Below are 14,634 nucleotides of genomic sequence, written 5' to 3'. Positions count from 1 at the left end.
GAAATCCGAATAGAGGACTATTTTACCTCCAGATTATTTTACGCAAGACGATGCCATCCTCATTTAACCATACAGTAGACTACGTGCCCTCGGCAGCAGTTACCTGCTTTCAGCCGTTCGCAGCACCAGCACAACAAGGCCGTTTTGGCTAATGTTACAAGGCCAGATATGTGAATCATCCAAACTGTCGCCTTGCCACTACCGTAAAGGCTGCTACTCCTCTCAATAGAATAAATCTGGCAAACGTAAAGGTAATTCCTGAAGTACACTAAAAAAGCGCGATGGTAGTGTTAAAGTTTAGAATGCATATTCGCCCACCCTGATACGTTACACATTACTCATAACCAATCAATGAAATCGTTTCCCTCACTTTCCCTTACATGTTATTCATCGCAACAGGGCAAAAATTTAGAATGGATGTTGCCATCAAAAGAAGATCGACAAAACACTCATCCTCTCTATTATTTTATATATGGGGACTGTCGGAGAATCAACCTGTTATATCATGGCATGGAAGTTCTTTAGTGTTGTTCCACGATGATGCGGTTGTTTGTAAGATAGTAGTAGTACCAAAAAACAGTACGGATTCGCAGAGAACTCATAAGTGGTGCACGCTCTGTCAGTTAACAGTAGATATAAATAAATACAGGGTGTTACAAAAAGGTATGGCTAAACTTTCAGGAAACATTCCTCACACACAAATAAAGATTAGATGTTATGTGGACATGTGTCCGGAAACGCTTAATTTCCATGTTAGAGCTCAATTTAGTTTCGTCAGTATGTACTGTACTTCCTCGATTCACCGCCAGTTGGCCCAATAGAAGGAAGGTAATGTTGACTTCAGTGCTTGTGTTGACATGCGACTCATTGCTCTACACTACTAGCATCAAGCACATCAGTACGTAGCATCAACAGGTTAGTGTACTCATCACGAACTTTATTTTGCAGTCAGTGCAATGTTTACAAATGCGGAGTTGGCAGATGCACATTTGATGTATGGATTAGCACGGGGCAAAAGCCGTGGCGCGGTACGTTTGTATCGAGACAGATTTCGAGAACGAAGGTGTCTCGACAGGAAGACGTTACAAGCAATTGATCGGCGTCTTAGGGAGCACGGAACATTCCAGCCTATTAGCTACGACTGGGAAGACCTAGAACGACGAGGACACCTGCAATGGACGAGGCAATTCTTCGTGCAGTTGACGATAACCCTAATGTCAGCGTCAGAGAAGTTGCTGCTGTACAAGGTAACGTTGACCACGTCACGGTATGGAGAGTGCTACGGGAGAACCGGTTGTTTCCGTACCATGTGCAGCGTGCGCAGGCACTATCAGCAGCTGATTGGCCTCCACGAGTACACTTCTGCGAATGGTTCATCCAACAATGTGTCAATCCTCATTTCAGTGCAAATGTTCTCTTTACGGATGGGGCTTCATTCCAACGTGTTCAATTTGTAAATTTTCACAATTAACATGTGTGGGCTAGAGAGAATCCGCACGCAATTGTGCAGTCACGTCATCAACACAGATTTTCTGTGAACGTTTGGGCAGGCATTATTGGTGATGTCTTGATTGGGCCCCATGTTCTTCCACCTACGATCAATGGAGCACGTTACCATGATTTCATACGGGATACTCTACCTGTGCTGCTAGAACATGTGCCTTTACAAGTACGACACAACATGTGGTTCATACACGATGGATCTCCTGCACATTTCAGTCGAGGTGTTCGTACGCTTCTCAACAAAGATTCGGTGACCGATGTATTGGTAGAGGCGGACCAATTCCATGGCCTCCACGCTCTCCTGACCTCAACCCTCTTGACTTTCATTTATGCGGGCATTTGAAAGCTCTAGTCTACGCAACCCCGGTACCAAATGTAGCGACTCCTCGCGCTCATTTTGTGGACGGCTGTGATACAATACGCCATTCTCCAGGGCTGCATCAGCGCATCAGAGATTCCGTGCGACTGAGGGTGGATGCATGTATCCTCGCTAACGGAGGACATTTTGAACATTTCCTGTAACAAAGTGTTTGAAGTCACGCTGGTACGTTCTGTTGCTGTGTGTTTCCATTCCATGATTAATGTGATTTGAAGAGAGGTAATAAAATGAGCTCTAACATGGAAAGTAAGCGTTTCCGGACACATGTCCACATAACATATTTTCTTTCTTTGTGTGTGAGGTTTGTTTCCTGAAAGTTTGGCCGTACCATTTTGTAACACCCTGTATAACACATTGTGCATATGTAGGGCAAGAAATCCACTACTGTACAGTTATACTGCTGATGAAAAATTGCTGGAAGGAATACCTACCTTAAAATATAAAAATACAGGGTGATGAAAAAGTCAGTATAAATTTGAAAACTTAATAATCCACGGAATAATGTAGATTGAGAGGTAAAAATTGACACACGTGCTTGGAATGACATGGGGTTTTATTAGGACCAAAAAAAAAAAAAAAAAACGAAGTTCAAATAATGTCCGACAGATGGCACGTGAAAGATCTCTTGAGTGCGTGGTTTGGTGATGATCGTGTGCTCAGTCGCCACTTTTGTCATGCTTGGCCTCCCAGGTCCCCAGACCTCAGTCCGTACCATTACTGGCTTTGGGGTTACCTGAAGTCGCAAGTGTATCGTGATCGACCGACATCTCTAGGGATGCTGAAAGATAACATCAGACGCCAATGCTTCACCATAACTCCGGACATGCTTTACAGTGCTGTTCACAACATTATTCCTCGACTACAGCTGCTGTTGAAGAATGATGGTGGACATATTGAGCATTTCCTTTAATGAACATCATCTCTGGTTAGTCTTACTTTATTATGCTAATTGTTGCTATTCTGATCAGATGAAGCGCCATCTGTCGGACGTTTTTTGAAGTTTTGTATTTTTTTGGTTATAATAAAACCCCATGTCATTCCAAGCATGTGTGTTGATTTGTACCTCTCTATCTATATTATTCCGTTACTTATTCAGTTTTCAAATTTATACTGATTTTTTGATCACCCGGTATACAGGACTAAGTGACCAGAGCGACTTTAAGTGGCATGACCACATAAAACAAACAGTAGGAAAAGCAGTTGCCAGACAGATTCATTCGAAGAATTTTAAGGAAACTTATCTCACCCGCGAAGGAAGTTCTATACAGGGCTCTTGTTCGGCCGATTATTGAGCATTGTACAACAGTATGGGATTCTTACATGGTAGTGCTAATAAAAGGGGAGCGGTGCGTTTCGTCATGGGATCGTTTAGATGGCACGAGAGCGTGATACAGTGCTCAAGAAACTTCCGGGGCAGACGTTACAAGACGGTCGTTGTGTATGACCATGAGGTTAACTTCTGGGCACTTTACGGGAAGATTCGGTCGACAGATTACGTCCTGCCACACGCACACACGAAATGACGACGACGAGAGAATTCGAGAAATTAGAGCAAATATAGAGGATTACATCATTCTTCCCACGCACCTTTCGTGAGTGCAATAGAGAAAGGGGAGGGTTCTTAATTAGTAGTACCAGAAGTATACTCCACCACACATCCTTAGGTGGCTTGCGAATTATGATGTAGCTGTTGAACACGTTTTCAACATCTATATCTACATCCATACTCCGCATGGCACCTTACGGTGTGTGGCGGAGGGTACCTTGAGTACCTCTATCGGTTCTCCCTTCTATTCCTGTCTCGTAATGTTCGTCGAAAGAAGGATTGTCGGTATGCTTCTGTGAGGGCTACAATCTCTCTGATTTTATTCTCATGGTCTCTTCGCGAGATATACGTACGAGGGAGCAATATACTGTTTGACTCTTCGGTGAAGGTATGTTCTCGAAACTTTAACAAAAGCCCGTACCGAGCTACTCAGCGTCTCTCCTGGAGAGTCTTCCATTTGAGTTTATCTATCGTCCTTAACGCTTTCGCGATTACTAAATGATCCTGTAACGAAGCGCACTGCTCTCCGTTGCATCTTCTCTATCTCTTCTATCAACCCTATTTGGTATGGATCCCACACCGCTGAGCAGTATTCAAGCCGTGGGCGAACAAGCGTACTGTAACCTACTTCCTTTGTTTTCGGATTGCATTTCCTCAGGATTCTTCCAATGAATCTGTCTGGCATCTGCTTTACCAGCGATAAACTTTATATGATCATTCCATTTTAAATCTAATGCGTACTCCCAGACAATTTGTGGAATTAACTGCTTCCAGTTGCTGACCTGCTATTTTGTAGCTAAATGATAAGGGCTCTGTCGTTCTGTGTATTCGCAGCACATTACGCTTGTCTACATTGAGATTCAATTGCCATTCCCTGCACCATGCGTCAATTCGCTGCACATCCTTCTGTATTTCAGTACTATTTTCCATTGTTACAACCTCTCGATATACAACAGCATCATCCGCTAAAAGCCTCAGCGAACTTCCGATGTCATCCACAAGGTCATTTATGTATATTGTGAATAGCAGCGGTCCTACGACACTCCTCTGCGGCATACCTGAAATCACTCTTACTTCGGAAGACTTCTTTCCATTGAGAATGATATGCTGCGTTCTGATACCTAGGAACTCCTCAATCCAATCACACAATTGGTCTGATAGTCCATATGCTCTTACTTTGTTCATTAATCGACTGTGGGGAACTGTATCGAACGCCTTTCGGAAGACAAGAAACACGGCATCTACCTGTGAACCCGAGTCTATGGCCCTCTGAGTCTCGTAGACGAACATCGCGAGCTGGGTTTCACACGACCGTCGTTTTCTAAACCCGTGCTGATTCCTACAGAGTAGATTTCTAGTCTCCGGAAAAGTCATTACATTCGAACATGATACGTGTTCCAAAATTCTACAACTGATCAACGTTAGAGATATAGGTCTATAGTTCTGCGCATCTGTTCGACGTCCCTTCTTGAAAACGGGGATGACCTATGCACTTTTCTAATCCTTTGGAACGCTACGCTCTTCTACAGACCTACGGTTCACCGCTGCAAGAAGGGTGGCAAGTTCCTTCGCGTACTCTTTGTAAAAACATGAGATAGTAATTGGTACAAGTAGCACGGGTACTCTCATTCTGTGACATCGGACATTCCACAAGAATTCTTGTTTCCTATGTCATCAGTGTCCTGTGTCTATGTTCACCACAGCAGACGCTATGTTACCACCAAAGTAAACCGCAGCACAGGATGACGACGAATGTCTCGCCAATGGGCGGCACACCGTCTCTGCAGAGCCGTACGCGCCGGTAGTCCTCTGTGTGTCATATTGCTCCCGATTTCGAAGCGGCGCGCCCGGAACCCTTTCTCTGTAAAGGACTGCGTAGTGACAAGTGCACCACATAGGTTTGAGCGCCAGAGAACCGACTTGTGTCCCAGTGGCTGCCCATGACCCTTTGCTACTGAGTGTAAACACTTTTCTTGCCTGCTGAACCTTTTGTTTCATTCTACAGCAAGTGTTACTACCCTGTTAATTGTTGGCCATACTGACCACGGCCCGCGTGGTGGTTGTCTCCCACAGGGCCGGCAGAACCTGTACAGCGCCGAGGGCAGCTTCGAGTGCCTGGCGTGCGCCGAGGGCTGCGACTCGTGTGTGGACGACCGGCCGTGCGTCGTGTCGCTCAACTGGGTGATGCGCACCGCCATCCTGGTGCTCTCGTGCGTCGTCATCTGCTGCCTGCCCGTCGTCGTGCTCTTCACGTGGAAGTACGGCAACGTCAAGGTCAGTCGCTCCACCACGTGCTTCTACATTACCAGACCAAAGGGATGAGTTAGACCTCTGGGCCACTAACAGGCTAGAATTCTCGAGGTTCTCAACAATAAGACCTGTCTTATTTCTGACCTCGGATCTTTCTAACGAAGGTGGAGTAGCACGTCTTTGTTACACTGCCTGACAAAGAAGTTAAGCATCCATAAGAAGAGGAGGAAACTAAATGAAGCTTCAGGGGTTCAGAGGGTATGTGAGGTTATTTGAGTGATCACAATGTCCAGTTAAATTTAGAAATACGAGTATCTTGGCAGTGTGAGCCCACTTATCAGTATGATATCACACTCCCGCCGTTGTGGAACCATATACTGATCCCGATCTCCCAAACGCGTTGTACCTTCTCTGAGGCAAGCTGACCAGCAGTTGTTGTAACTATAAGATTGACACTGGCACTTTGATAGAGTTACCGTCCGAATTGGCCCTACTCATATTCCATCGGGGTCGAATGGTTCGAATGGCTCTGAGCACTATGGGACTTAACATCTATGGTCATCAGTCCCCTAGAACTTAGAACTACTTAAACCTAACTTACCCTTTTGACATCACACAACACCCAGTCATCACGAGGCAGAGAAAATCCCTGACCCCGCCGGGAATCGAACCCGGGGACCCGGGCGTGGGAAGCGAGAACGCTACCGGACGACCACGAGCTATCAGGATCGGATTTAGGATTTTTCTTACTCTCTCTCTCTCTCTCTCTCTCTCTCTCTCTCACACACACACACACACACACACACACACACACACACACACACACACTCTCACTGTCTCTCTCTCTCTCTCTCACACACACACACACACACACACATACATATATATATATATATATATATATATATATATATATATATATATATATACAATTCGTAGGGCTACGGGTTGTATGGGACAAGCATTTTAATTTTGAAAAATGGCCTCACGATAGAGTTGTATGAGAGGTTAAACTTTAAGGACACACGATGTCTGAGTTTTATCAGTGACTACCACCAATGACGTGATGTCATACCCGATTACTCTCCACTCGGTAATGACAGTAGTACCACCGTTGTGCGGCCAACGGCCTTACCACTGTGGTAACACCGGTTCCAATCAGATCACCGAAGTTAAGCGCTGTCGGGCTGGGCTATCATTTGGCTGGGTGACCATCCGGTCTGCCGAGCGCTTTTGGCCACCGGGGTCCACTCAGCCGTTGTGAGTCTACCTGAGGTGCTACTTGATTTAGAAGTAGCGGTTCCGGTCTCGGAAACTGACATACGGCCGAGAGAGCGGTATGCTGACCACATGCCTCTCCATATCCTCATCCACTGACGCCTATGGGCTGAGGATGACACGGCGGCCGGTCTGTACCGTTGGGCCTTCATGGCCTGTACGGGAAGAGTTTAGACCACTGTGCATCTCCTGAATACTGCAAGAATATAAGCTCTCCTCCTACTCGCCGACTACGGTCGTCGGGTGTTGTGCGGAACTGCTGTTCCTCGCTGAACACAGAGCGACGACGTTTATCAGCAGTCCATTGTTTGCACTCACACCACCACTCATAACGCAGCCGATTCCGTTGTTATGTTAACGGCAGCCTACGCATGGACGATAATTGTCTAGTCTGGTTGCTAATAATCTCCGACCACTGGTGCGGGATGTTACAGATTGTTGCATGGTGTCCATCTCTTGTTCTCTGATGGGAGGCACAGATGTGCAAGGGTTACATCGTGCTTCGTGCACAGTAATGCGACCCTCCCTTGTGGTGGTCACACATGTTCAACAGGAAACTCGACAATCAGTATCCCTGTACTCAAGCTCCCATTCGGAAAAAACATGTACAACTGTTTTATCCAAGAGCCCCATTAATCTGCATATTGAACCCTTTGTCCAGCCGACCAAATGTAGACCTGCAATGACTCTCTGTAATGTGCAGATAACGCTGTCCCCTACAAACCCGTGCTATCCCGCTGCGATTCACAGTGATCACTCAACATTCGTCAGTATTGCCTCTCTCTTTTCCTAAGGTCAAACTGGTCGTCATCTAGCGCATCCTCAATTTTCTTTTCCATTGTTCTGTATATTATTCCTGTAAGTAACTTGGATGCATGAGCTGTTAAACTGATTTTGCAATAATTCTCGCACTTGTTAGCTCTAGCCATCTTCGGAATTGTGTGGATGATGCTTTTCCGAAAGTCAGATGGTATGTCGCCATATTCATACGTTCTACACACCATCATGAATAGGCGTTTTGTTGACACTTCCCCCAATGATTTCAGAAATTCTGATGGAATTTCATCTATCCCTTCTGTCTTATTTGACCTTAAGTCCTCCAAAGCTCTTTTAAATTCTGTTTCTAATACTGGATCCCCTATCGCTTATGAATCGACTCCTTGCTTTCAATGTCACCGAAGGTTGTTTTGACTTTCCTGTATGCTGAGTCTGGCTTTCCAACAATCAAATCTTTTTCGGTGTCTTCACATTTTTTACGCAGCCATTTGATCTTAGCTTTTTGCACTTCCTATTTATTTAATTTCCAGCGACTTGTATTTCTGTGCTTCTGAGTTCCCCAGAACGTTAATGGGTTCCTCCTTCCATCAATCAACTGAAGTGTTTCTTCTGTTACCCATGGTTCCCTCGCAGCTGCCTCCTTTGTACCTATGTTTTCCTTCCAAAATTCTGTGATAGCTCTTTTTAGAGATGTCCATTCCTTTTCAACTGTACTGCCAACTGAGCTATTCCTTATTGCTGTATTTACAGCCTTAGAGAGCTTCAAGCTTATATCGTCATTCCATAGTACGTTGGTATCTCATTTCTTTGCGTACTGATTCTTCCTGACTAATGACTTAAACTTCAGCCTATTCTTCATAACTACTATATTGCGATCTGAGTCTATATCTGCTTCAGGGTACGCCTTACAATCCAGTATCTGATTTTAGAATCGCTGTCTGACCGTGATCTAATCTTGCTGAAATCTTCCCGTATCACCTGGCCTTTTCCAAGTATATCTCCTCCTCTTGTGATTCTTGATATTCGATATTACTAGCTGAAGCTTGTTACAGAACTCAATTAGTCTTTCTCCTCTTTCAGTACTTGCCACAAGTCCATATTCTCATGTAACATTTTTCTCTACTCCTTCCCCTACAACTGCTTTCCAGTCCCCCATGACTATTAGATTTTCATCTCCTTTTACACACTGCATTACCGTTTCAATATCCCCATAAACTCCATCTCTTCATCTTCAGCTTGCGACGTCGGCATGTATACCTGAACTATCGTTGTCGGTGTTGGTCTGCTGTCGATTCTGATTAGAACAACCCGCACACTGAACTGTTCACAGTAACACACCCTCTGCCCTACCTTCCTATTCATAACCAATCCTACACCTGTTATACCATTTTCTGCTGCTGTTGATATTACCCGGTACTCATCTGGCCAGAAATCCTTGTCTTCCTTCCACTTCACTTTACTGACCCTTACTATATCTAGATTGAGCCTTTGTATTTCCCTTTTCAGATTTTCTAGTTTCCCTACCACGTTCAAGCTTCTGACATTCCACGCCCCGCCTCGTAGAACGTTATCCTTTCGTAGATTATTCAATCTTTTTCTCATGGTAACCTCCCCCTTGGCAGTCCCCTCCCGGAGATCCCAATGGGGGACTATTCCGGAATCTCTTGCCAATGGAGAGATCATCATGACACTTCTTCAATTACAGGCCACATGTCCTGTGGATACACGTTACGTGTCTTTAATGCAGTGGTTTCCATTGCCTTATGCTTCTTCATGCCGTTGATCAGTGCTGAATCTGACCCCTCAGGGGCAGTTTCCCACCCCAAGGACAAGAGGGTGCCCTGAACATCTGTCTGCTCCTCCTCCCTCTCTGACAAGGCCGTTGGCAGACTTAGGGTGACTTTTTATGCCGGAAGTCTTCGGCCCCCAAGGCTGATTATTAATCAAAATTTGACCTCCCGACTCAGCAGCATTAGTGGCAGAACAACTGAGAGAAAATTTGGAATACATTTCACATAAATTTTCTCAGCATGTTATAGTTTTAGATGGAGATTTCAATTTACCAGATATAGACTGGGACACTCAGATGTTTAGGACAGGTGGTAGGGACAGAGCATCGAGTGACATTATACTGAGTGCACTATCCGAAAATTACCTCGAGCAATTAAACAGAGAACCGACTCGTGGAGATAACATCTTGGACCTACTGATAACAAACAGACCCGAACTTTTCGACTCTTTAAGTGCAGAACAGGGAATCAGTGATCATAAGGCCGTTGCAGCATCCCTGAATATGGAAGTTAATAGGAATATAAAAAAAGGGAGGAAGGTTTATCTGTTTAGCAAGAGTAATAGAAGGCAGATTTCAGACTACCGAACAGATCAAAACAAAAATTTCTGTTCCGACACTGACAATGTTGAGTGTTTATGGAGAAAGTTCAAGGCAATCGCAAAATGCGTTTTAGACAGGTACGTGCCGAGTAAAACTGTGAGGGACGGGAAAAACCCACCGTGGTACAACAACAAAGTTAGGAAACTACTGCGAAAGCAAAGAAAGCTTCACTCCAAGTTTAAACGCAGCCAAAACCTCTCGGACAAACAGAAGCTAAACGATGTCAAAGTTAGCGTAAGGAGGGCTATGCGTGAAGCGTTCAGTGAATTCGAAAGTAAAATTCTATGTACCGAATTGACAGAAAATCCTAGGAAGTTCTGGTCTTACGTTAAATCAGTAAGTGGCTCGAAACAGCATATCCAGACACTCCGGGATGATGATGGCATTGAAACAGAGGATGACACGCGTAAAGCTGAAATACTAAACACCTTTTTCCAAAGCTGTTTCACAGAGGAAGACCGCACTGCAGTTCCTTCTCTAAATCCTCGCACAAACGAAAAAATGGCTGACATCGAAATAAGTGTCCAAGGAATAGAAAAGCAACTGGAATCAATCATAGAGGAAAGTCCACTGGACCTGACGGGATACCAATTCGATTCTACACAGAGTACGCGAAAGAACTTGCCCCCCTTCTACCAGCCGTGTACGGCAAGTCTCTAGAGGAACGGAGGGTTCCAAATGATTGGAAAAGAGCACGGGTAGTCCCAGTCTTCAAGAAGGGTCGTCGAGCAGATGCGCAAAACTATAGACCTATATCTCTGACGTCGATCCGTTGTAGAATTTTAGAACATGTTTTTTGCTCGAGTATCATGTCGTTTTTCGAATCCCAGAATCTACTATGTAGGAATCAACATGGATTCCGGAAACAGCGATCGTGTGAGACCCAACTCGCTTTATTTGTTCATGAGACCCAGAAAATATTAGATACAGGCTCCCAGGTAGATTCTGTTTTTCTTGACTTCCGGAAGGCGTTCGATACAGTTCCGCACTGTCGCCTGATAAACAAAGTAAGAGCCTACGGAATATCAGACCAGCTGTGTGGCTGGATTGAAGAGTTTTTAGCAAACAGAACACTGCATGTTGTTCTCAATGGAGAGACGTCTACAGACGTTAAAGTAACCTCTGGCGTGCCACAGGGGAGTGTTATGGGACCATTGCTTTTCACAATATATATAAATGAGCTAGTAGATAGTGTCGGAAGTTCCATGCGGCTTTTCGCGGATGATGCTGTAGTATACAGAGAAGTAGCAGCATTAGAAAATTGTAGTGAAATGCAGGAATATCTGCGGCGGATAGGCACTTGGTGCAGGGAGTGGCAACTGTCCCTTAACATAGACAAATGTAATGTATTGCGAATACATAGAAAGAAGGATCCTTTACTGTATGATTATATGATAGCGGAACAAACGCTGGTAGCAGTTACTTCTGTAAAATATCTGGGAGTATGCGTGCGGAACGATTTGAAGTGGAATGATCATATAAAATTAATTGTTGGTAAGGCGGGTACCAGGTTGAGATTCATTGGGAGAGTGCTTAGAAAATGTAGTGCATCAACAAAGGAGGTGGCTTACAAAACACTCGTTCGACCTATACTTGAGTATTGCTCATCAGTGTGGGATCCGTGCCAGATCGGTTTGACGGAGGAGATAGAGAAGATCCAAAGAAGAGCGACGCGTTTCGTCACAGGGTTATTTGGTAACCGTGATAGCGTTACGGAGATGTTTAATAAACTCAAGTGGCAGACTCTGCAAGAGAGGCGCTCTGCATCGCGGTGTAGATTGCTCGCCAGGTTTCGAGAGGGTGCGTTTCTAGATGAGGTATCGAATATATTGCTTCCTCCTACTTATACCTCTCGAGGAGATCACGAATGTAAAATTAGAGAGATTAGAGCGCGCACGGAGGCTTTCAGACAGTCGTTCTTCCCGCGAACCATACGCGACTGGAACAGGAAAGGGAGGTAATGACAGTGGCACGTAAAGTGCCCTCCGCCACACACCGTTGGGTGGCTTGCGGAGTATAAATGTAGATGTAGATGTAGAACAGTAGCAGGATTTGAACGCGGGACCGAAGACGTTTTGATTACGAAACACAGACGCTACCCCTAGACCATGGGTCCTCGAACTCCGCGATCCCGCAACCGAAATGAGACGTATGTCAGACAGAGGATGACACATCGCCCAGTCGGCACTGAATTTCCAGTAAACGGCAATATTTATTCTACATTCACAAACAGTTCTGAATTTATTTAAAACTGAAAGCATTCAATGATTTATTGTATGCTGAAATGAAGAAGAAACAATGATGCTTTGGACGAGAGCATGATTAAGTACCCAAGGCTCTATTGCCTTATAATCATAAAAATGTAGCTTAATATAATGGTGCATTTGAATTGCTAGGTGTGGAATATACGAATATGCTGAGGTATGGTTCGTTTTCATTCCTCGGCTTACTGAGAAAAATGTTCATCAGTGCTGCATATGCGTCCGCTTTCAGCAAGTAGCAATTTCTGTTGTTAAGGACGATTCTGCAGATAAAAGGACTTCAGCACGGGTAATAATATGCCGGTGCAAATGCAGTACTTCTCGACTAACATCCTTTCTCTGAAAACATTTCAGGAATGCATCTGGTAACTTACGTCTGAGCGCCCTCATCATGGTTCATATCCTCAAATAATACCACCAAAGCGTAGTGATCCAATTCAAGGCACCATTTTCCCCAAAAACATTTATGCGTGTCCTCATCTGAAACGTTGAGTCGAATATCGAAAAGTTTTCCATAGTTACAGTACTGCTGACAAAATATCTGTTTTTAATTCTAGGCAGGGTTGCCTGGTCAAAACAAACCGAGACGTCAATCAAAAAATGGTAAAAGATGACAAACCAGAAAATAAAAGTATGATATTCCAAACCTAAAATGTGAAAGAAATGTAAATCACGCAAACCGATTATCGAGAACATGCAAATTATAACATCGAGTTTATTACAGGTGTGTCTGCAATTCAATTGTGATACATTTATAAATAACTAACAATAAATTCACATATCCTGTACGTAAAGCAAAGTACAAACTTTTTCTAAATTTCAATTAGTGTGAAAAGTCTCTTATCATTATCTTAACAATTACTTAAAGAAAACAGTAACCGGACCGACTTTGTCACAAATTATCTACACCAGTAATTCAAATGCAAGGTCTGCGTATCCATCTCTACTAGACGGAGTTCTATGTTGCTTTCACTTCAACGTAGACGGTTGCAATGTATCAGGGGAGAAACATACCCACACATATTGCAGAAATGTATGTATGTATGTGTGTTCCATCTCCTCTTCGAAACCAGGGGACTAATTTCTATCAAACTTGAAGCACATTCACTTACTATCTGGAAAGAATTACTACGTGGTTAAGGTATACCAACCTATTAAACGGGTGGTGTTGAAAAGGAAGTGCAGCTCACGACACGGGAATACCCAGATTTTATTCATCCAGTATTTGAAAAATAAACCACTTAGTGACTTCCAAAAAAATTTACACATAATTTCAAGCCTTTAGAAATTTTATTCTCGCTGACACTCTCTCTCCCCTCTCCCACACAAAATTAAGAAAGGAAAAATATTTATCGGAAACTACATTTTCGCTATTCTTATTCGCTCTAGGCAAGACATTTTAATATATCACCCCTTGATTAATAACTGTGATCGCGACACAGTTTTCAGTCAGTGTACACATTTACGACTGAATATACCTGTAAAATTATGTCATTGATTGACACATCGTTCAGATATACGACCTTACAAACGCTGATATGATACTCTGCCGTATCACCCATGAAGCTCAAGTTTATTATTACTAACCTGCAGAGCTGAGTTTCATGAAATATGGTAACGAGATGTCGTGAAACTAGAGGCAGAACGTAAAATACATTTGCAAGTGAGAGGTATATCACAAAATGCTTCATTTTAATAATAATATGTGAGTTAGGGAAAAATATTGTTCTTTAAAAGGGCTGTCTGCTCTTTGACTTTTGAACTTCATAATACTTGTCGAAATGTTTTTATTGGCTGATATATCCTACGCGATACGATTCAAAGTGATGAATACATCGCTTATACAATCTTCAATGTGTTTAACCCACACTTACACACTCTTTGCTGCATCACGTACACGTTGCATAATGTATAGCTAAAACTTGCGCTGTCCAGTATTTGCGAATGAAGCCACTTAGTGATTTCCAACATTTGCACGTAATTTCAAACCCATACGAAACTTCTTCTCACCTAGAACACCCAAAATAGGTTGAAAGGAAAAAATTTCACCATTTACCACATTTTCGCTGTTCGTGCAGTAGAACTTTCGCACCAGGCATGACACCAAGCCGTTTAAATTTATCACTTCTTTGCTACTAAATGCATTCGCAACAGATTTAGCAGACGGTATCCACATATGCCGCCGAAGGTACCAAAAAATTATATTACTCTACGACACATTGAGAGGGGCAGGAGGAGATGGACAGAG

The 14,634-nt window shown here is 43.7% G+C and overlaps 1 protein-coding gene and 1 pseudogene across 1 annotated transcript in view; both read left to right on the top strand.

Annotated features, from left to right (window-relative positions):
- LOC124615633 (probable G-protein coupled receptor CG31760) overlaps positions 1-14,634 on the top strand; it is a 611,636-nt gene that overhangs the window by 358,686 nt on the left and 238,316 nt on the right. The window contains exon 4 of the mRNA XM_047143641.1: positions 5,502-5,702. Within this exon, the coding sequence (XP_046999597.1) occupies positions 5,502-5,702 (201 nt within the window). The remainder of the gene's footprint in view (positions 1-5,501; positions 5,703-14,634) is intronic.
- LOC124616833 lies at positions 6,800-6,917 on the top strand (annotated as a pseudogene).

The sequence above is a fragment of the Schistocerca americana genome, chromosome 5 (genome assembly GCF_021461395.2).
Source record: "Schistocerca americana isolate TAMUIC-IGC-003095 chromosome 5, iqSchAmer2.1, whole genome shotgun sequence".
NCBI classification, from domain to species: Eukaryota; Metazoa; Arthropoda; class Insecta; order Orthoptera; family Acrididae; genus Schistocerca; species Schistocerca americana.
The sequence above is the reverse complement of the archived record's forward strand: the minus strand, read 5'-3'. Positions and strand labels throughout refer to the sequence as shown.